Below are 22,072 nucleotides of genomic sequence, written 5' to 3' on the forward strand. Positions count from 1 at the left end.
AACTTTGCACGCCGCTTTCGTTTTGGCCCGCCGGGGATTCCGTCTGACCCCATCGGCACCCAGCGTCCCTTCGCAGGCTGGTTTCTCTGCTCATGCCACCAAGAAGTCTGGATGTCTCGCCTCAATTTAAGTTTGGCTCACTGGCGGTTCCGTCCATTCCCCATAGTGCTCTGCGCCGCTGCCTGGCGACGGCGCAGACTGACGGCTAGCGTGGGAGACGAAGGCGTGGACTGAGCCGGCGGGGCGGGGCTCCTTCGGACGAGGGGCGGGGCCTGTCGGGCGGGGCCGCGCCGGGAGCGGTGATTTCCCGGTGGGCTTCGGTCTCTTAGCTGTTTGGTATCTGCTGTTTGGTATCCGGGACCCGTTCCCCGGGGCGGCGTTCTTCCACTTCCTTTTCCGGAACGAAGCGGGGAATCTTTTTTCAACTCTGCCGGAGCTGATGTCCATCCTTAATCTTTTCACCACTCCCGACTCTGTAATCCTGTTAAGAATAACTGTTAACTTAGAATTTTTGAACGCAGACTGCTTTGCAGCATAGCGCTAATGTGGCAGCACAGAGATGGGCATGACTAGACCTCGGGGCTCACTTCTGGCTGGGCAGGTAACGAAAGGGCAACGAGCAGCCGGTTGCAAGAATAACGCAAGACCTTCGCGTTCAAAAACAAACCCTGTTAAAACTGTGTTTATTTTTTAGTTCATTGTGTTGTGTTCACCGTACACCTTTCCGGGTCAAAAACATTACCGTGCTTTTGCAGTGGCTTTTTAAGTTGTGTCATTTTCATGTTAGGTGCGCAGAAATTGTCCTCACCCCCACTGAGTACTAATGCTGCTCTCTTTCTTGAAACATGTCTGAAGTCACCCTGCTTCGTTTTCCTGCTGTTGTTAGAGACATGAGTACAGAGAAATATTTCCCTATTATGAGAAAAACAACAACAAATGTGGTGATAAATGGCAACCGAAACTGCTTCAGTTAGAGACTGTAGCGTCTGGTGGCGGAACTCTCCACTTGGATAGAACAGACCTGGTTTAAAGATGTCAGGAGATGCTCAGCTCCAGCCAGTTGCTGTCTATTGGCATTGGGCCCCCGTGTTGGCAGATATTTTGTTCTTTATGAGGAGCCAGAAATCTGGACATCATGGACCATATTTGCATTTTAAAATAATGGCTCCAAGTCCAGGCCAAACAACACAAGTCATAGGCCAGGTGCAATCCCAGGCCAGTAGTTGGCTAGCTTTTGTCTAAAGTATAAGCTCTTTAAAACAGGGACTTATTTTGTTCATTGATAGTCTCCATGCCGGTAACAGGTCCCCTCAGATATTTGGTAGTCAATAAACTTGTTGAATAAAAGAAAGATGACAGGGACACTGTTCTTAAAAAGTTTTAGGGATTAGGTGGTAGTGATTGCCTAAAACATTTCTCCAGAGAGAAAGATGATAATATCTATTGAGCACCTATTATATATTGTACATAAAAGTACGTTATCTCATTTAATGCTTCTACAAGCCTACTTAGGGTTTTTCCCTCCCCTGCTTTCTATGAGGAAACAGGCGGAGAGAGGTGAAGTCACTTGCCCAAGACCATGCGGCCAGTCAATGAAAAGCCAGTGGCCTCTGATGCAACTGCAAGTCTACTGATTTGCTGTTTGAGCAAACCCATTCATTTCTGGTGGGTATTTTAGCTGCCCGTATGAGAATTGGAGCATATTGAAAAATGAAGCATGTCTTCCAAAGGTTTGAGCCATCTAAAGCACTTCTGTGACTACATTCGTTGTAATTTGATAAACTTTTTTGGTGATGATGGCATCTTCTCCCTAATGATTAATGAAGGGGAAAAGGAAAGGATGCTAATATTTATTTTGAACTATATGGCAGACCTTTTTTTTTTTTGTTTTTTATTTTTTGTGAGGAAGATCAGCCCTGAGCTACCATCTGATGCCAGTCCTCCCCCTCCCCCTCCTTTTTTTGCTGAGGAAGATTGGCCCTGGGCTAACATCCGTGCCCATCTTCCTCCACTTTACATGGGGTGCAGCCACAGCATGGCTTGACAAGCGATGCATCAGTGCGCACCAGGGATCCGAACCTGCGAGCCCCAGGCAGCTGCAGCAGAGCATGAGCACTTAACTGCTTGCACCGGGTGGGCCCCCAGACCTTTTAATATCTATTAACTAATTTTTTTTCCAATTACTTACTTTCTTATTTATTTTTTTGTGAGGAGATCAGCCCTGTGCTAACATCTGCCAATCCTCCTCTTTTTTTTTTTTTTTTTTTTTTTTTGCTGAGGAAGACTGGCCCTGGGCTAACATCCGTGCCCATCTTCCTCCACTTTATATGGGACGCCACCACAGCATGGCTTGCCAAGCAGCGCGTCGGTGTGTGCCTGGGATCCAAACCGGCGAACCCCAGGCCGGGCCGCTGCAGCGGAGCATGCACTTAACGCTTGTGCCACTGGGCCGGCCCCTTCAATTACTTACTTTCCAAGGATTTAATTAAGTGCTAAGGACATCTTGAAGTGCTATCAAATATTTATTAGATTAGGATCTTTTTGACAATAAATATGGATAAATTTCAAAAATAGAATACACATGTAAATTTAAAATAATACCTTATATTTATAAATACATTAATTTTTGTAATGACTCTGTGAAATAGGCTTATCCTCATTTTGCAGATGAGGAAACAAGCTCAGATTGGTTAAGACCCAGGTCACTCACTTGCCACTTTACTTCGTGCTGAGATGTTTTCATACTTGCTTGTTAGCCAATTCTTAATTATCCTGTGACCACCATTTACCTATATGGGTTCATTAGAAATATTTTATGCTTTGAGTCCAAATTCAGATCTGGAATGAATGGCTAATGTATAATACTCCCTAGTTATGTGGTGGTTATTGTTTCTCCAGGGGGCTAGAAAGCTGCAAGATGGGTTCTTGTCCTAAACCATTTGTAGCTGTGGACTCACCAGATGAAAGCCAGTGGGATGAAACCACTTGCGACCTGGCCGTTTGTCAGCATCCACAGTGCTGGGCAACTGTCCGCCGGATTGAGAGGGGCCGCCCTCGAATCCTGGGCTCCCCCTGCGAAACTCCTCCAGATGCTGAAGGTGAATTAGCCAGCCCTGTCTCCTTCCTTCTAAGATCCTTGAACTATTTCTGTTTGGCTCCCTTTTGACATGTTACATGTTTTGTTCTGGTCTGCTTTCTCAGACAAACTCCCAGTGCTCACCATTGTAAACATCTCAGATTCCTGCTTCCGGGCCAAGAGACTTGCTCATCGTCGTTTCTCAGGATTTACCTTCACCAAGGCTCACTCTTTATTGTCTCGAGGTTCAAAGTTTGACTGCAAATTTCGAGGCAGGTAAGTTATCATGGAATCTTCCATTAAGAGCCTACTATCTCAAAATTCTAAGTTGACTTCTTTTATCCATGTGTAGTAGACTTTGAGAAAGCTGGATTAAAAGTAAAACACCATTTCCATTAAAGAAGTGGTGAATAGGCAGTGGGAAACAGAAAGAAAGCATTCTTATTTGTGTTGTAGGAGTTGGTTACAATGGAGGGTGTATTAGTTTGCTAGGGTTACCATAGCAAAGTACCATAGACTGGGTGGCTTAAACAACAAGTTTATTTTCTCACAGTTCTAGAGGCTAGAAGTTCAAGATTAAGGTGTTGGCAGAATTGTTTTCTTCTGAGCCCTCTCTCCTTGGCTTGTAGGTGGCCGTTTTCTCACTATGTCTTAACATGGCCTTCCCTCTCTGTATGTCTGTGTCCTAATCTCCTCTTCTTGTAAGCACACCAGTCATATTGGATTAGGGCCCACCCATATGACTTTATTTTACCTTATTTACCTCATTAAAGACCGTGTCTCTAAATAGAGTCAAATTCTGAGGTATTGGGGTTAGGATTTCAACATAAAAATTTGGGGGGACACAATTGAGCCTCTAACAGGGAGTATCTCCTCAGCTTCTGTAGGTCATCAGAAAACTGTGCTGTCTTTCTCGTCTTTTATTTTTAGGTATGAAACCGTTTGTAAGATCTCGAAGGCAGAAGCAATGGTTTCCTTTTGAGTCTCTTGCAGAGTCTAGGCACCCAATTAGTGCTTGCTGATAGAGGAAGCTAAGGGACGGATCTGTGGAAAACATAGACTGTTAGAATTCGAAGACCCTGTTGCCTGGAATCAAAGCACTAAGTGGCCCTTATACTGGTTTCTTCTCTCCTGTTTCACTAAAGCAGCCCTTGATGATTTCTGTTAGGCTAAAGATAGTATAGGAAAGGTTAGGATTACTTTCTGGTTCTCTAGGATTTGAATCCTAGGAAAACAGCAGCTTCTCCCAGTCAGGGCCTATGAGGGGAAAGACCATGCCATCATTCATTTAGTCACTCACTGAATTCACAAATGTATCTTAGTGGGGACCACTTTGCTGGACACCGGGGACACAGTGGTAAACAAGATACAGTCTTTACCCCCAAAGGGCTTTCAGCCTATTTGGGGTGGCAAAGACCCATTCAGTGTGATGAATGTGGCGAGAAGGGTACCCCCTGGGGGTGTGGAAGGACACAGGAGGAGTTCCTAACCCAGGGTACTGCCTCCTGTACAGGTGGCATCTGTGCCTAGACCTGAAATTAGAGTACCAGTGAGGTGGGAGGTGGACGAGGAGAGAGTTCTAGACTGCAGAAATAGCACACGCAAAGGCCTGGAGGCAAGCAGAAATTCTTTAGGTGTCAGGAAAATAGTTCCCTGTGTCTGGAACATAGAGCAGGAATGAGAGAGTGGTCAGAGAGGAGGCTAGGGAGCTGGAGTAAAAAGCAGGGGCCTACATCACGCAGGACTTCATAAATCAGGCTAAGGAGTTGAATCCTTATCTTATACCTCTTTGCAGTATTCATTCATTCATCCATTTAACATGTTTTAAAAATAAAATAGCAACTGATATGAAAATGTAAGGGGATGATTTTTATTGTGGTAAATATATATAACAAAATTTATGATTTTAACCTCTTTTTTTGGTTTTGTTTTTTGAGGAAGATCAGCCCTGAGCTAACACCCGTTGCCAATCCTCCTCTTTTTGCTGAGGAAGATTGGCCCTGAGCCAACATCCATGCCCATCTTCCTCTACTTTATATGGGATGCTGCCACAGCGTGGCTTGACAAGCGGTGTGTCAGTGCATTCCCGGGATCCGAACCTGTGAACCCCGGGCCGCTGAAGTGGAGTGCCTGCACTTAACCACTTGTGCCACCAGGCAGGCCCCCATTTTAACCATTTTTAAGTGTATAATTCGGTGGCATTAAATACATTCACAATGTTATGCAACCATCACCGCTATACATTTCTAGAACTTTTTCATCATCTCTAACAGAAGCTCTGTACCCATTAAACCATAAATCCCCATTCTCCCTTCCCTCCAGCCCTGGTAATCCCTATTCTATTTTTTGTCTCTATGAATTTGCCCATTCTAGGTACCTCATATCAGTGGAATCATATAATATTTGTCCTTTTGTGTCTAGCTTATTTCACCTAGCATAATGTTTTCAGGGTTCATCTATCTTGTAGTATGTATCGGAATTTCATTCCTTTTTAAGGCTGAAAAATATTCCATTATATGTATACACCACGTTTTGTCTGTTTAACATGTTATTGAATATCTACATCAAAGGTACTTAAACTTTTATTGATAGTGATGTAACTATCTGTAGTTGGAGAGAGAGAGGCATAAGCTATGAAATCAGTGTGATGCAACAAATAATAGTGAAGGGCTTGCAATGTGCAATGTCTGTTTGGGAGCTGTTCCAGGAAAAACAAGCAAACAAAACTTAAGGAGATGGTGAGACCCTGCATTCGTTTGGTAAGTATTAAGCCCAAGGTTTTCTGTAGATAATTAGAAGGCTTTTCCTCATAGCACTAAGTTTATCATCCCAATAACTCTCTCGTGTCTCTGTTTCATGTTCGGAAACTCTCATTTTTTAGGCCTCGGAACGCTTTACCTGACAAAGATTTAATCAACCATACTAATAGATCTCCTGAAGGAAGTCACAGATCAAAAAAGGTACTTCCTCAGCATTTTCTCTTTACTAGTGGGAATAAAATATTTGCCTGTATTAACATTTGGGATGTCTATAATCTGAGTAATGATGATAATCATGATGATGATAACTAGCTAATATTGGACCCTTACTATATGCTAGGCTTTGTGCTAATGCCTTTACATGCTATACTGTTTCCAGAAATCCCAGACACTGTGGGATTGATTTGTGGCAGCTTGGCATAGGTAAGAGTTTCCTGTTTCTATCCTGCAGAGAGCATGTTCAGCTACTAAGTAAACCCTCATCTCATGATACAGGGAAATTACAATGCTGGAATGTCAGACCTAAAATGGCCTTAAGGTCATCTACTCTGATGACTTTCAGACTTTTTTAGCTATGACCTACAGTAAGAAATACATTTTACAACAAAATATCATGGAACAATCTTTATCCTAACTATGGTGATGTACTCCGATATTTTCTGTCCCATCCTGTTTTATTCTATTTCATTTTTAAACAATGTAGGCTACAAGTCATAATATTTGATTTCCTGACCTATGAATAAGTTGCAGTTGCAGTTTGGAGAACATTACTATGGTCTATCTCATTTATCTTACAGTTGAGGAAACTGAGGCCCAGATAGGAAGTGATTGGCTAAAACACATAGCTAGTTAGGGGCAGCGGTAAATTAGAGTTTAGGAAGAAAAACCCTTCTACTTATCTGCAATAAAGAGAGATTTACTATTCTTTGCAGTCCTCCTGCCTTTTGTTTTTTTCATGAGATACTTCACTTTGCAATGTCATGTGGTGGAGAGTGTAAGGGACTAAGAGACGGTAGATGGGTTTGAATAGATGAAGGAACAAATCACTTACCTCTTTGACCTCTTTAGAACGAGAGAGTTAGATTAAATTAGTTTTAAATTAATTATTTGAATAAATAATACATGCACATGGTTCTTTTTTTTTTTTTTTTTTTTTTTTGTGAGGAAGATCAGCCCTGAGCTAACATCCATGCTAATCCTCCTCTTTTTGCTGAGGAAGACCGGCCCTGGGCTAACATCTATTGCCAATCCTCTTCCTTCCCCCCCCCCCCCAAAGTCCCAGTAGATAGTTGTATGTCATAGCTGCACATCCTTCTGCTTGCTGTATGTGAGACACGGCTGAGGCCGGAGAAGCGGTGCGTCGGTGCGCGCCCGGGATCCGAACCCTGGGCTGCCAGTAGCGGAGCGCACGCACTCAACCACTAAGCCACGGGGCTGGCCCATGCACATGGTTCTAAATTCAAAAAGTCTAAAAGGGTTTAGAGTGCAAAGAAGTCGCCCCTATTCCCCCAAGCCAATCAGTTCCTTTTCATGGGGAGAAACTGTTTTTTTTTTTTTTTAATAATTATTTATTTATTTGTTTTTCCCCCAAAGCCCCAGTAGATAGTTGCATGTCATAGTTGCACAACCTTCTAGTTGCTGTATGTGGGACACGGCGTCAGCATGGCCAGAGAAGTGGCGCGTCGGTGTGCACCCAGGATCCGAACCTGGGCTGCCAGCAGCAGAGCGCACGCACTTAACCGCTAAGCCACGGGGCCGGCCCAAGGGACAAACTTATTTTTAATAAATTTTTTTTTCCTTCCCTGAACCCTATCTTATAGACTAGGTGATTTATAAGGTTTCCTTGAGCACCAGTGTTCTAGTGTCTTAAATAGCTAAATGTGAAAAGAGTTATGACTTTTACTTTTATGTAGATGCCTATAGTTGTAGACAGGCTATAAAGGTAGATAACCTGCTTCTGTCTCTATCAATTCCCTCCCTGATCCCAAAGTGTATTGTATTATCTGCAGGGGATCTAAATCTTTGGAGTGGGCTGGGCAGAATGAGTAGTGCTCCCTTACGTAAGCCCCAAGGTACCCTCATATGGGATGGGGTTGGTAGTTGCTAAGTGCCACCCTAATGTCACAGGGAGGCAGGGGTGACTATTCACATACAAATGCTCACTCTTGCAGAGTACCTGTACTGCTATCTGGTTTTGTGGGAGAATATTATGAAGATGTTTGGGGGATGAGAAATGTCTTTTTATCATCTTCTGAGCCACCATACCCTTTTGGTTAGCATGATAATTCAGTCCTTAGTCTGGTACTGAATACATCAGGAGCTGGTACCTTCAAGCCAGATGTAGGCTTTGTATCTTGCTCTTAGTTTTCAGTGCTGAATTTGAATGAGACACAACTTCCCTGCCCTCAAGATGTTAGAAATATGGCTGTAATCTGGATCCCAGAAGAACCAGGGAAGCACGTGAGGTAAGTGTAACGTCTAGAACTCAGGTGTCTTCAACTCTTGTGTTCTACAAATCCCTGCTGTCCTCTGCAGGCCTCCAATTTGTGATCTTTTTTAGCCGCCTCATTGCAGGTAGCAGGAGGCCAAGCAGAGAAGAAGATCATGGTCTCTCATGTTTGCCTCTTGTTACACTGGAATTCTGTTTTAATGCACTTTGAGATTCATGCTGTGGGACTTCCCTACATCAAATTTTACGTGGCAGCAAATAGCATACAAGATAGGGCCCAAGGTATTTGTGAGGTTCAATTCAGAGACAAATGCTCTCTGACTATCGGTTTTTCTTATTAGCTATCAGCAACTAGTGAAAAAGTTTTCAGTGAAGCACGGGACTCTTTGGTCTCACCCCCAAGGCCTAGTACAGCGGTACGAAATGAATAGCATACAGAACTTGTGTACAAAGCAGAGCGTGACCAAGATCATTTGGCGAAGGCCCAAAGGCTTGCTCATATTGACAAGCACTCTGGAAGAAAGTGTTCTTTTGTGACTGCTAGGCTTTCAGATTCTTGTTCAGTGACTGTTGAGAGATGATGAGGCTTACGAATTTCTTTATCTTTTCTTTTTTTTTTAATGATCCTGTGAATGCTTCTTTATATATGCATTTGTTGTGTATATATATGGTGTAAACAAAACCCCCTGAAGGGTTTATTTCCTTTCGTGTGAAAAAAAGCCCAGAGGTAGATGGGCCAGGGCTAATATGTCAGCTCCGTGAGGTAATCAGAAACCAGAGCTCCTTCTGATTTGGGGCCCTCGTGCTTAGCCCGTGGCTTCCGTCTTCTAAAGTGCTTCATGGGGGCCTGTAAGGTCTAAGTTGACTGCTAGAGCTCCAGCCAGCGTCTCCATGTTTGAGGCAAGAAGGAGGAGGAGGACGACAGAACAAAAAATTCTTGAGCACCTCCTCTGTGCTAAGCAGTGAGAATTCAGCGGAGAACCAAATAGACACGGTCCTTGTCCTCTTGGAGTCTTATGGTGGTGGGGGCGATTCAGACATTACAGACACACCTAAGTGTATAATTATTAATTTGGATTAATGCTGTGAAAGTACATAACTGGATTGTATGAGAGAATGGGGGAGAACCTAATTCAGATGTGAGGGTGGGGGAGGTCTTGTTTTTAGCAGCCTCTGGGCAGCAGGTACCGCTGGGCTCCCAACCAGCCATCTTTGAGTACTGAATAGCTAGAAATCTGCATGGTCATCATCGACAAATATCCTTGGTGTTTCTGTTTGAGATGTCTGGGAATAAGTTGTGGTTATTCGTATTTCAAGTCTAGCTGAGAAGAAGCATGTTGTTCCCAGCCAGGATGTGGAGAAGAAAGGAAAGAAATCTACAGTGGTAAGTTTGATGTTTGGCCAAACCTTTATGATACTACTCTGTAGAGTTTATTTTTGTTTTCCTTTCAGATAGCTTCCCCCTTCTGCTATTTTCTCTTTCTCTCTCTCTCTCTCTTTTTTTTTTTTTTTTGCTGAGGAAGATTTATCCTGAGCTAACATCTTTTGCCAATCTTCCTCTTTTTGTATGTGTGCTGCTGCTGCCACAGCATGGCCACTGACAGGTGAGTGGTGTAGGTCTGTGCCCAGGAACTGAACCTGGGCTGCCCAAGCAGAGCACGCTGAAGTTAACCACTTGGCCCCTGAGGCTGGCCCCCATTTTTTCTTTAAATGAACAAAATCTGCAGAAGAAAACCTCTCTTAAAGAATAGTTACCACACCATTTTCTATTCAGAGACTCTTTTTCTCTACCTCCTCCCTGGAGGAAGGTGAGGGGCACCTTGAAATATGTTAGGAGGAACTGTAAGTATGCAGTTTTTAATTTGGGGTCAATTAAAAACTAATTCGCAGTGTGCTGGGAATAGAATTTCAGTGGACTAGGAGTTATAGTGGACTTGGGCCTCTAATTTGAATTCTCCCATTTTTTGGGTAAATGTAGCCTTGGACAGTCCATACAGCTAGAATTGGAAAATTGCTACATCCATGAGAGTGGTGTCTTGGTTCATTTTGTTCATTGCTGAATCCCCAGCTCTAGCATTGTGCCTGGCAAATAGTTGGCCAATAAATATTTGTTCACTTTGTTCACTGAATAAAGTAATAACCTTTTTGGAAAAAAACAAAACAAAACAACTAAACGCCTTAAGATCTGAACTCAGCAGTAGGGTTGGGCAGCTAGAGAGGAAAAATGTGGCGGCCCTCACAGTGTGTGTGTGGGGGTGGGAACTGCTGGAATAGATCTGGAAACAAGGAGGTTCATGTGCCAGGGTTGTGTTGGGAGGCTGGAATGTTGATGGGAAGAAGTGGCATTGAAGAGAGTGCTTCTCGGTGTTCTTCCATTATTTCTCTTCCAGAAAGACAAGTCATCTCTGGTTCTTTCCGGAAAACAGAACACAGAAATCCAGTTGGGACCTCCAGGGATGACTGTGCCTCCGCCCTCTCCAGTACACTTTTTTGAGCAACTAAATTCAGAATTCATACCTTCCTGGAACCAGTTTGACATGTTACCTCAGGATCTGTTGAAGGAGTAAGTGTCATGTAAACCTGTGGGAGAGCCAGAGCATCTGCTTCTCTTTGAAGCTGAGAAGGGTCTAAGCAGTGTGCTTTCTGAGCAGGGACGGGAGAACACTGCCGCCCTACTTGTTCACTGAGTTCTTAGACTTACCAATAATATGCACCAATAATATCACCACTGTTTATCAAGTTCTTACTGAGTGCCAGGCCCTGTGCTAAATCAGCACATTACATATATTCTCTCATTTAAACCTCTAGTAGGAGGTGACACTATTGCTCTCTCTTTTTTTTTTTTGTGAGGAACATCGGCCCTGAGCTAACATCCGTGCCCATCTTCCTCCACTTTATATGGTCACTGCCACCATGGCTCGACAAGTAGTGCGTCCTTGCGCGCCCGGGATCCGAAAGGGCGAACCCTGGGCTGCCGCAGTGGAGCGTGCGCACTTAACTGCTTGCGCCACTGGGCCGGCCTTGCTCTCTGCTTTTTATAGATGCTTAATGGGTAAGTGGGAGGCAGAATGGATATGTGCTTTGATGTGAGACAGCCTTTGAATTTCGTCTTGAAGCTTACTGGCTTTGTGAATTTTGGTAATTTATTTAGCCTCTTTAAGTCATTTTCCTCATTTGCAAAATGGGTATAATAATACCCGTCCTCGGGGTATTGTAAGGATTCAGGGGTATAAAGTGCATGAGCCTGACAAGTAGTAAACGCTTAGTCCATACAGCTACGGTTATCATAGTTGCAGCTGAAAGCTGTTACTGAATGAGCACCTGTTGGTATAGGCCTTTTCAGACCCAAAGTGGAAATTTCTTCCAGTTTGGAGCTCTTGTCATCTCTTTCTCCTCAGCCCCACTCTCCGAGAAGAGCTGTTGCTGACTGTCTGGCTGTCTTTGTCCCCTTCAGCCTTTTGCCAGATGAAGGGAAAACCATGCTTTGTCCAGAGATGAAGACGCAATTGGCCATGATGAGAAAGAAACTTCCTTTGGAAAAGAGCCGCCCTGACAGTGCCATTTCTGCTAAGATGTTCTTATTTGTACACCCCCTCACCCTGCAGGTAAGAGCTAGGGAGCCTCAGAGAGAGATGTCTACATGCAAACCCAGACATCTCTCTTCAAGGCTGGAAGAGTTGACTTTCTATTTCTTCTTTCTCTTTGATCCTTCCATGCTGGACCCAAGCCCCACACGGGAGCTGGGCTCTATTAGGTGAAAGCTACGTATGGGGAGGGGTTTGAGGAGAACAGCGTTCTCTATTTCTTCCGCACTTTGTTCCCCACACCTTCATCCCCCTCCAGAGCCCCTGGAACAATGCTGCACACACCAGGTTCTCAAAGAATGCTTGTTGACTGAGGAATCTATGCATTCAGGGGATGTATTTTGGGAAAGAGAAAGACCTACAGTAAAGCTTTTCTTCTCGTTATTTTTCTCTCCAGAGACCAGCATTGAGATATCCTGGACATTTGAAGAGATTATATTATAACCTGAATACAGAAGATAGGTTTTCTGGTGCTGCCAGATCTCCAGGTACCATTCCCCCTCAGCCCACATTTCTCATACTTAGTTTTGGTTTCAATTCAGTTATGTTTGTGGCCACAGTCATTCAGGGTCACATGTAGAACTCAGGAAACTGCAATTTCACAAAGAAGCCCCCCCCCCCCCCCGCTTTTGGTCCTGACCAGAGAGAGTGTCACCATTGTGGAGCGGGGCACAGCAAGCAGCCCAGGGGGAGGGTGGGAGCTGTCAGGGAGAAGAGGATTGAGCTGACTCTCTGGTCACCAGGTCACAGGGAGCAGCAGCAGCAGCAGCAACAGAGGAAGGTGAAGACGCCTCCTAAGAAACAGGTAGAATGGCAGTGAGGGGACCCCTAGGACTTGCTGGGACCGGACAAGTGGGTGCAGCCTGGAATGGGAAGGGGTGTGTGAAAGGTGGGATTCTCCCTGCTTGCTATTTCGTTATTGATACAAAGTTCCTGTCTGGTTGTAGATATTAACTTCCTTCTTTTAGACTCTTTTTGAAAAGTTTTCTTCACTTCCAAAAGTCCTAATTCACTTCCTCCTCCTGTGGGTTTCAGGAGGCTAAGAAGAAGTCCAAGGGTGATCCAGGGAGCCAGAACACTTCACGTGAACGTTCAGGTACTGTGGTTTATGACTCACGCTATGGTAAGGGGAGTATGGGTTTGGGAGTGACAGAATCCCAGGACGTAGCTGAGGGCAGGGAAAGCTGAACATGTTTGTCATTTGGGGACCTGCCTTTGTCAGACACTCAGAATTCTCCTTGGAATGCTTCGGTTTGGCTGGTCTACCATGCATCATCCATCAGATATTTACCAAGCAAGCAAGCTGGGCCAGATGTCTGCTTCTCTTGGGGATTTGAGAGATGACCCCGAGCATGAGTCAGAGTCACTTTTCTTCAGGTCCAACTTTAGAAAAGGCAGAGCAGTTTGAGCACGAAGAGCCAGCACGAAGCAAGGACCCCTGAGGGTCCATTGGCCAGTGAGGCAAGGGCCAGGGCCCCACACTAGAGCCCCAAGAGAGTTCTAAGGAAGCAGAGTCCAGGGCCCTGCACTTCCCAGCCACAAGGTAAAGTCTCCAGAGCCTCAGGTTGAAATCAGCATACCATCTAGCCCATGCAGGAGGTAGGGCCATGCCAATTCTTGACAGGTGGTCCTTTTCCTCTAGTGTTCATGCTGGAGACGAGAATGGGTATCTCCATTTTTGGAGTCCTTATCACATCTGAGCTGAAGGATATACTTACCTTGGTCCCCCTGACTGTTCTCAGCTTGAATACAGGATGGGAGGGAGGGAGAAAGAATCCTCTTAAACCTTAGAAGAATGTTCTGCCCTACTCAGATTGGACATTGCTGACTGGACATTGCTGACTGTAATGTGAAAATAACTGTTTAATCATCAGATTTCACTCTCCAACCCGGGGGCACTGGGAGGGCTTGGGTGAGATGTTTCCTGAGAAGGATGCTGCTCTCTTGGTTTATTGCCCGTCCCACTGAGCTCTCTGATAGCAACAATGTCCTCTAACCCGAAGATCTAAGGAGGTTCCTGACCTTCATATGGGAGGTAGACAGAACCAGGGCTGTGGCCCAGGGCGGGAGGTGACTTGTCCAAGGTTAGCACCCATCCAGGGTGACGAACACTCCCCTGAATTCCATTCGGGTGCCTTTTGTTCCTCTTCCTGATGTCTCCAGAAGGAGCAGTTTTGCTTGGGTGACTGGTGCCCCTTTGACTCACGTTCTTAGAGCAGTGGCCTTTCCTCACTGAGTTGAGAAAGGCCTTATGGAAGAGATGATTTTGCATTGGATCTTAAATATATGTGAGAGTTTTCCCCATATGGAAGAGAATTCCTGAAAGTGGGACTAGCCTGTGCAAAGGCATCTTGGAGGAGCGTGGCTATTCAGGGAAGACTGAGCAGTCCACGATGGCTGTGGGGTTGGGTATTTAAGGGAGGTGGTAAGTGATACAGAAGAGGTCGGTAGGGGCCTCTATAGCCTGCTAACGTGTTTGGCCATTATCCTCCAGGTCAGTGGTATTTCACCTTGACTGCACACTGAAATCAACTGGGGAGCTTTTAAAACCCCAATACCGGGGCTGCACCCCAGACCTACTAAATCAGAATTTCTGGTGTTGGGACCCAGGCCTCAGTGTTTTTTAGAACTCCCCAGTGCTTCCGGTGTGCAGCTAAGGTGAGAACTAGTGCTGGTAGGGAGCCAACAGAAGTGTTGAGCACGGGAGTGCCTTGCTGGGCTTTGCCTTTTAGCATGATACCTCTGGTGGCAGCTTGGAAGATGTTCATTTAGAGAAAGGGATATTGAGAAACGAAAGAATGAATGCATTTAGGGACTAGTTGGGGAAACAGTTGATGCAAAAGAATCAGAACTAGAACTTTTTTAGGGGAGGGGTTTCATTTTCAAAGGCCAACATGGGTACATTGGGGATGGTGCAGGGAGGTAGGAGGAGTGTTCATAAACTGAAAAGGTAGGATTAGGGTTTCTTTTGCTGCTGTGATGTGCAGGTACCTGCCCCGTAGGTTTCTTGGAGGAATCCTGTGTCTTTTAACACACCCTTTACCTTAATCTCTAATTCTGTAATAGATGTGGTCACAGTCCCAGGTGAACAGAATTACAAATAGAACTCAGAAGGCCTGGCTCCTTTTCACTGCCTCTAAGGTCCTGTCTTGTCCTGGATGGGGAGTTACTGGTAGACTAGGGATTCAACTAGAAGCCCAGCAATGGGATATGAAATGCCAATAAGAAGATGGTTGAATTGACTTTGTGGTCACTAGGTCACAGAACTCCACCAGGTCAAGAAAGTGACAAAAAGCAGCAGCAGCAGGTGAAGAGAGAAGGCCCCACCTTGAAACAGGTGAGAGTGTACGAGGGCCATTCTGCTAGGGCCCCGTTTCAGTTATCTGTTACTGTTGAACAGACCACCCCAAAGCTGAAACCGTAGTGGTTGGTCATTTCTCATGACCCTGCGGGTTGGCCGGATAGTTTTTCTGGTCTTGCTGGCTGTCACTCATGTAGCTGCATTCAGCGGGAGGCTGGGCTGGGGCCGTTGGCTAAACACCTCAGTTCTCTTCCCTGAGGCCTCTCCACACGGCTAGTTTGGGCTTCTTGACAGCATAGTAATCGCATGAAAGCACTTTCTTAAGCGATGGGTCTGGAACCGGAACTGTGTCATTTCTGCCACATTTTATTGGTAAAAAAAAAAGCACAAGTCCAGCCCAGAATCAAGAGGAGGGGAAATGGACTCCATCTCTTGATGCAAGGAGCAGCGGGTATGTACAGGAACAGGAGGGATCCTCGGCAGCCATCTTGGGAGGCAGTCTACCCTTGGTTGACAGCTGGGGATGGGGAAAGTAGGTCCTGGCCTCATCTGGTCAACCTGGAGGACAAAGAATGTGTGCTACAAGCTGCTCTCTTCAGTCTCAGGAGGTGGCGTGTTGTCCTGTCTTAGATGTTGATTTCTCCAAGAAAAACATCTTTTAGAAAAATCCTTTGTTTCCTAAAGTCTTGATTCAAGTTTCCTTATACTTACTCTAATGAATTTCAGGATTCCACAGAAAGACCACAGATGGACTACTCTGCAAACTACCTGGATTCCTTCCCCAGCAAGGAGAGTAAGTTATTAGGGTGGAGGAAGCATAGTAAGTGACTGAGGACAGGGAGAGCTGAACCTGTGTAGCCCAGGACGGTTCACTTCCCTGGAGGGCACAGTCCTCATCCCTCAGAAGGGTCCTAAAGACACCCCAGCCCTTCCTTTTCTGTCCTCCATTTGTCACAGTTGGGAGAAGGCTACAGGTGCAATTAATGACTGGGTCTTCTTTTAGATCCTGAATTATCCAAGACAGAACCCACTAATGAGGACATCAGTGCTCAGATGGAGGTTGTGCTGGCAGCCCAAGAGAGGACCCCAGAGGACCTTTCAGCCAGTACGTCTAGAACAAGCTGGAACCCTGAGCTCAAACTACTGAGGATTCTTCAGGCCACTGATGATGAGGACGAGGACGACCCATGTTCTGGGGCACAGAGTGAAGAGTCTCTGGAGGCATAGGTGGAAGGCATCATCGGGGCAGGATGCTTGGACTCCTGTGGACAACGACCTTGAACATAAAGGCAGAAAGGAGAGGGGACTTCTGCTCCCTGGAGCCTTTACCAGGGCCTCACCTTAGGGATTCTGTTTTCTTCATTCACTTCCACTTGCCTCTAAAATAAGAGAGGAAGAGAAAGCCCCGCCCCTTTTAAACTTAGGTTGTTTCTCCTCCATTAGGGCCAGAATAATTATAGTGATTAAACACAGCTCCTGCTAAATCAAAAGACTCATTCTCTGTTTCTGGGAGGGGAGGAGAGATATTTCTTGGTATTTTTTTTCTCGGTCACTTTTATCTCCTTTCTGAAGCTCTGAAAAGTTTCCCGTTTTGGAAAATGAATTTGGCCTGTGGGAACCCCTACTGTGTTCTTATTCTCTGGAAGTGGTTTCTTTTGGGGATGGCATCCGCATCATTATCAAATCATATTCATTGTGTTATCTGTATATCTGTTATGTGTAATATTCCTGTGTAGGTGGTTTGGGACTTGTATTAACCTGAAAGAGTCTAACCCTCCAGTTTCTAAATTATTGAGTCTGCAGGAAAGTTTCAGGGATGCTCATAAAGACTCAGAATTTCAGAGTCTCAGGGTTCCTTGAACTTGGTTTTTGGAAGGATTTTTTTTTCATATTTTTGTTGTTAAAGTTTTTAATATAGAAAAATTTTAAAATTACGTAAAACTAAAGAGAATAATATAAGGCAACTCTCATGTATCCAGGATCTTAGATTTGGGCACTAAAAGCCCTTGCCCTGGGCCCCATGTCCCATGAGCTGGGGCAAAGGCAGTCGGGGCCCCAGGATTCTCAGGAGCTCTGCACCCAGGGTTGAGCCTCCTTCCCACAGCGGGGGCTGGGGGAAGAAGAGACCCCCCCACCGATCAGTTGTGCTCACTGGAACTTGGCCTCAGCAACAGGCAGCTGGGGGCAGGATGAGAAATGATGACATCCTGTCCATCCTGGGAAGACAGCCCTCTGACTTGGAGCTGGTGGGAGAGGGAGCCCTGTGTTCCTGGGCTGCAGCTATCCGGAGCAGAGTTTCTGCCTCTCTGAAGTCGGGGGGTGGGGAGAGGGCGGGCATGGGCCCAGGGTCACGTACCATAGACTCGTGCAGTTCTTACGTAGTTTTTGTAAATTGAACACATTTCTTCATTTGCTATGTGCTCTTAGGACCATTTGCAGAGACTTAAAAAAAATAATTTGCACCAATTTCACTAGAGAGCAGTCTGTGGAGTTCCTCACAGTGTTATGCTGGAAGTAGAATTCTGAACTGGGCCTGAGATCTTTCTATAAAGAGAGACTTATCCCTCATCAATTATTTGGTTCCTCTAAGTACAGTTCGTAGAAGAAAGGCAGATTAAATGTTCAACTCCTTTTTAACACTGTCTCAAGACAGACCAAATTAGAAAGCTAAAACTGCTGCCTACCCATTCCTGCGCTTTTCCAAGCCAAATCAATATGACGTGACATTGTTTGTGTTACGAGACTAAACTGTCCTTAGCTGAATCTTCATGGTGAGAGGGATGCAAGAGGCATTATGTGGGCTGTTTTTCTGAAAATAATTATTTCTTGAATGTACATTGCATTGCAGAATGTCTTCTGTGGGCTAACTTAAAAAGTGACAACTTTTTTCATTTCTCTTTAGCCTACCCTCAGACCTGTCCACCCGAGCAAACAGTTCCTAGCGGGCAGTGGTGGGTTGAGGATGGGGCAGGGCTTAGCTTTCATTTATGCATCTTATCTGAAGACTCAGAGAAGAGAAGGTCTAACTATTTTATAACTAATTCTACCACTTTACTTACTTAGTAATGCAACTCCCAGAAGTTGGCACATTCTTTTGAGTCCTGTTGATGAGTACAAAGTTACTTTTTGAATCATGACATATTTTGAGTGAGAAGATACTTGCTATCTGAACACAGCCTTTGCTTCTGTCTTCAAAGGGAGAAACAACATTTGCAGGCTGTAACTTGTTTCACTTTGTTATACCAATCCCTCAAATTTGGATAATCACAAACAGAATTTAGGGAGATATAATCTACAGACCACATCACAGTTTTCACGGCGCTTTACACTCACTATTTTGGTTGGTTCTCTGGCCAACCAGAGAACTCCATTTTCTAGATTAGGAAACTGAGGCTCAGAATACAGGGCTGATGATAGCTCATTTGGGGCCTTTGAGTGTATTAGAAAAAAGGCACCCTTTAAGATACTCTACTACCATCTGCTGAAAAATTATCTCAATGAATATACAAATCTACGATGATTACAATATGAGCAGCACTCTTAGAGTTGGTCTACAACCTTCACAACAGTACCTGGCGGTCTTGCTGGAGAGGTTAAGTAATTTGCCGGAAACCAAAGGCAGCAGGTGAAGGGGGCTGGGCTTAGAACCCAAGTCCTTGATCTTCTCATCCACTGTGTTCTGACGCCTCTGAGTCCCTCTCTTTAATGCACAGCTGACAGTCTTAATCAGAACGGAGGGATGAAGCCACATAGAAAAGAATCGGCTGAGGGCTGGAGCCCTCATGAACCCTTCGCTTCAGCCTCCCAGTGTTCTGAGAGAGGAGGAGCCAGGTAACTGCTGCTAACTGCCTTTTCCCAACAATCTGGGCCATAGGAAGCAGGAGAATTAAGGCCTAATAGCCAGGAGGCTCCAGCCAGACTGGCATGGAGATCAGTTTTACACGCTTAAGCCCACAAGAGAACTTATGACAGCCTCTTGGCATATTGTCCCAGGAGCCTTATATTACCAAAAAACTAGTTTCTGGTTTCTTTTGTTCTTTTCTATGTCCTTTGGGATCCCTACTAGGGATAGGCTGCTTCATTTGGGTCACTATGGTTTTCTGAGCACGATTCCCAGTGGCACCCGGCCCTGTTTGCCATGTGTGTAGAAGCAGAGTCAATGAAAGCATCTTCAGACATCCTGCGTCCACACTTCGCTCCTCACAGAGCCAGCTGTCTTTTCTTTTGGTATTGGTCCTAACATCTGGGGAAACAGACTCTGTTCTTCATTGGTTTTGGATTACAGAAAGCTCCCTTTGGTGGGAGGGAGTCAGGGTTTCATCCATAGTAGCAGTGACCCTTAAAAAAAAATCAGTTTATTCAAATATGCCTAAAGGAATTGTTTGCTAAATTAAGGACAGAAATACCTTTAGGTAGAAATGATTAGAGGCCCTTTGGAGTCCAGAAGAATCTGGAAAAGAATTTCTAAATTTTCTCTTTCAGTTGCCATAGGGTACCAGGGTATAAAACTAATTTGTCCTTCTGTTTCTACATTTACTTAAAAAATATCGAGTATTTATTATATGTTAGAGAATAACTCCCTAGATTATCGTGAGAGAGAAAGGAAAAGTTCTGGAGAAATGGTGGAGAGTCATTCCCAGGAATATAGCTAGAAATTTTCCTGGATCAGTCGGCGAAACTGTTTGGGACCACTAGGTGGTGACATTACATTATGAAAATGACAATCTTCCAAGACTGGAGGCCTCTGATGATTTCTGAGACCATGTATACCCAGCCAAAGAGACTTTATGAGTGAATGGAGAAAAACCACACTTCACCATTTACACATGTGGTCCATTTTAAATGCTCAAGGGGACTGGTAGCTCCCAGAGGGACAGGGCTGTCTATCGTTGTCATGGTCATTGCCCCAGGTTATATCCCTGGCATGTGGTAGGCATTCCATAAATACTTGACAAATGAGTGAACTAGTCTTTGAACAATTTAGATTGTCATTGGAAGAACCATTTCAAAAGTGCAGCAAATTCTGGAACACGCCCAGAGGCTTAGGATTGGGGAAGTTGGGAGCTATTGATGATCCTCAGTTGGGGAGACTGAGGGAGGCAGCATTTGGGAAGGCAGAAATACGAAAAGCAGAGGCCGGCCCAGTGGTGCAAGTGGTTAAGTGCGCGCGCTCTGCTTCGGCGGCCCAAGGGTTCGCAGGTTTGGATCCCCTGGGTGCACATGATGCACCGCTTGTCAAGCCATGCTGTGGCAGCGTCCCATATAAAGTGGGGGAAGATGGGCACAGATGTTAGCCCAGGGCCAGTCTTCCTCAGCAAAAAAGAGGAGGATTGGCATGGATGTTAGCTCAGGGCTGATCTTCCTCACCAAAAAGAAAAAAAAAAAAAAGAAACACGAAAAGCAACCTGAGGCTCTTATACTGCTTTGCATCTCCTAAATTTATCTTGAGAGATTTCACAAGTTTAAAAATATAGGGAGGGTTTTTGTATCTGTAAAAATACACATTTGATTTTTTTTCTCAAGCCTATATTACTTGTAAGGATGGTTTTGTTTTGGAAGAGATCTCCAAAAATAATTTACTCCGCTCTTCTCTGCCTCTCATTGACCAGTACATTTGTTCATTCAATCATTTATTTGTTATGAATTCATTCATTCCACAAATGTTAACTGAGCACCTATTATGTGCAAAGCACTGGTCTAGGCTGTGTGATCACCTCTGACGTTTTCCCCTCATGGCCCCTTTGAGTTCAATTAATCACCAAATCATATTAGCTAGAGCATCCAAATCCATGCTCTTCTCTCTGTTTCTTCTGCTCTTATCCTAGTCCAGGCCTCCATCTTCTTTCATCCGGGTTACCGCGTCAATGCCTGATCTTTACTGGTACATCCATTCTCCCCGTTCCAACATACAAATATGACCATGAGACTCCTTTCCTTAAAACTCTCCCTCACCCTCAGGATCAAACCCAACCTCTTTGGCTTGTTTTACAAGCCTTACAAGGTAGGCTGTGATCTGGTAGGTCCTGTTCGTCACCCCAGCCCTGATTCCCCCGACTCCCACCTCGTTCTGTGAGCTCGAGCCATGATTTTCTTCTTCTAGTTCTTCTATTGAGCCCTGTCCTCTCTTACTTCAGATGTTTTTTTCCCCATACTTTTCCTGTAACCTGTAAAATTCTTTTCTTCCCCCCTCTGCCTGGCTACTTTCTTCTCATTCTTTAGGTCTCAGCTGACATGTTACTTATTTGGGGAAGCTTTTTCTGACCACTGTCAGGGTGGGGTTCCCCTCCTTCACTTTCCCTCTCATAGCCTTTCTGGAGTTCACAGCGTCTGTTGCCACCCTCCACGGCCAGACTCTGAGTTCTGTGACTGGCATCTGTCTTCGCTGCATATCTTTAGCATCTAGTTGAGTGCCTGGCACGTCGTTAATGCTTGATAATGTATGCTGAATGAGTGAATGAATAAAAAATATATATGACATATCTCCTTTGTTTAGGGTAGGGATAATGTAGCAGTGTGAGCTGAGTGGTACAAAGAAAGAGTTAGTGATAAGAAGAAGGAGGGGACACTTTGGATGGTATTATCTGAGGCTGAGTTAGGTTTTGGTGGGTGGAGATATTTGTGGAGGAGGCCTTTAGGTAGAGGGAAGTGACACAGGTGGGAAAAGTTTGAGGGATAGGCAAGGAGTGTGGTGTCCTGTCTGGGAAGGGTGGAGGGTAGGACTGGAGACAGCTTGTGACTAGATTGTTCAGGGTCTTGAATGCCAGGCTGGAGACAGTGGACTCTATTTGATAGCCACTGATGGCTTTCAGCCTTTTTGTGTGTGTGTGTGAGGAAGATTAGCCCTGAGCTAACATCTCTTGCCAATCCTCCTCTTTTTGCTGAGGAAGATTGGCCCTGGGCTAA

The 22,072-nt window shown here is 45.0% G+C and overlaps 1 protein-coding gene across 2 annotated transcripts; it reads left to right on the top strand.

The window, feature by feature from the left end:
* The first annotated feature begins 597 nt into the window (after positions 1 to 597).
* Positions 598 to 16,701, top strand: C28H9orf43 (chromosome 28 C9orf43 homolog). 2 transcript variants are annotated; one of them, XM_058523830.1, is made up of 14 exons: positions 598 to 1,665; positions 2,899 to 3,098; positions 3,202 to 3,352; positions 5,958 to 6,036; positions 8,200 to 8,300; positions 9,602 to 9,668; positions 10,675 to 10,847; positions 11,739 to 11,889; positions 12,266 to 12,356; positions 12,612 to 12,673; positions 12,904 to 12,964; positions 15,126 to 15,205; positions 15,896 to 15,962; positions 16,173 to 16,701. In XM_058523830.1, exons 1-14 carry the CDS (start codon positions 1,580 to 1,582, stop codon positions 16,394 to 16,396), a joined length of 1,593 nt encoding a protein of 530 aa, XP_058379813.1. In that variant the 5' UTR covers positions 598 to 1,579; the 3' UTR covers positions 16,397 to 16,701. The 2 variants fall into 2 exon arrangements, with proteins under 2 accessions (XP_058379813.1, XP_058379814.1); XM_058523831.1 differs by having other exon boundaries at positions 10,711 to 10,847.
* The last annotated feature ends 5,371 nt before the right edge of the window (positions 16,702 to 22,072 follow it).

The sequence above is a fragment of the Diceros bicornis genome, chromosome 28 (assembly GCF_020826845.1).
Source record: "Diceros bicornis minor isolate mBicDic1 chromosome 28, mDicBic1.mat.cur, whole genome shotgun sequence".
Lineage (NCBI taxonomy): Eukaryota > Metazoa > Chordata > Mammalia > Perissodactyla > Rhinocerotidae > Diceros > Diceros bicornis.

Bases quoted from the DNA above. Each gene is read 5' to 3' on its own strand.
- C28H9orf43 (XM_058523830.1), top strand. From the start codon at position 1,580: ATGCGGCCAGTCAATGAAAAGCCAGTGGCCTCTGATGCAACTGCAAGT. The intron at 1,666-2,898 runs GTGGGTATTTTA...TTGTTTCTCCAG, and splicing joins AGCAAACCCATTCATTTCTG to GGGGCTAGAAAGCTGCAAGA. The intron at 12,965-15,125 runs GTACTGTGGTTT...TGTGGTCACTAG, and splicing joins CACTTCACGTGAACGTTCAG to GTCACAGAACTCCACCAGGT.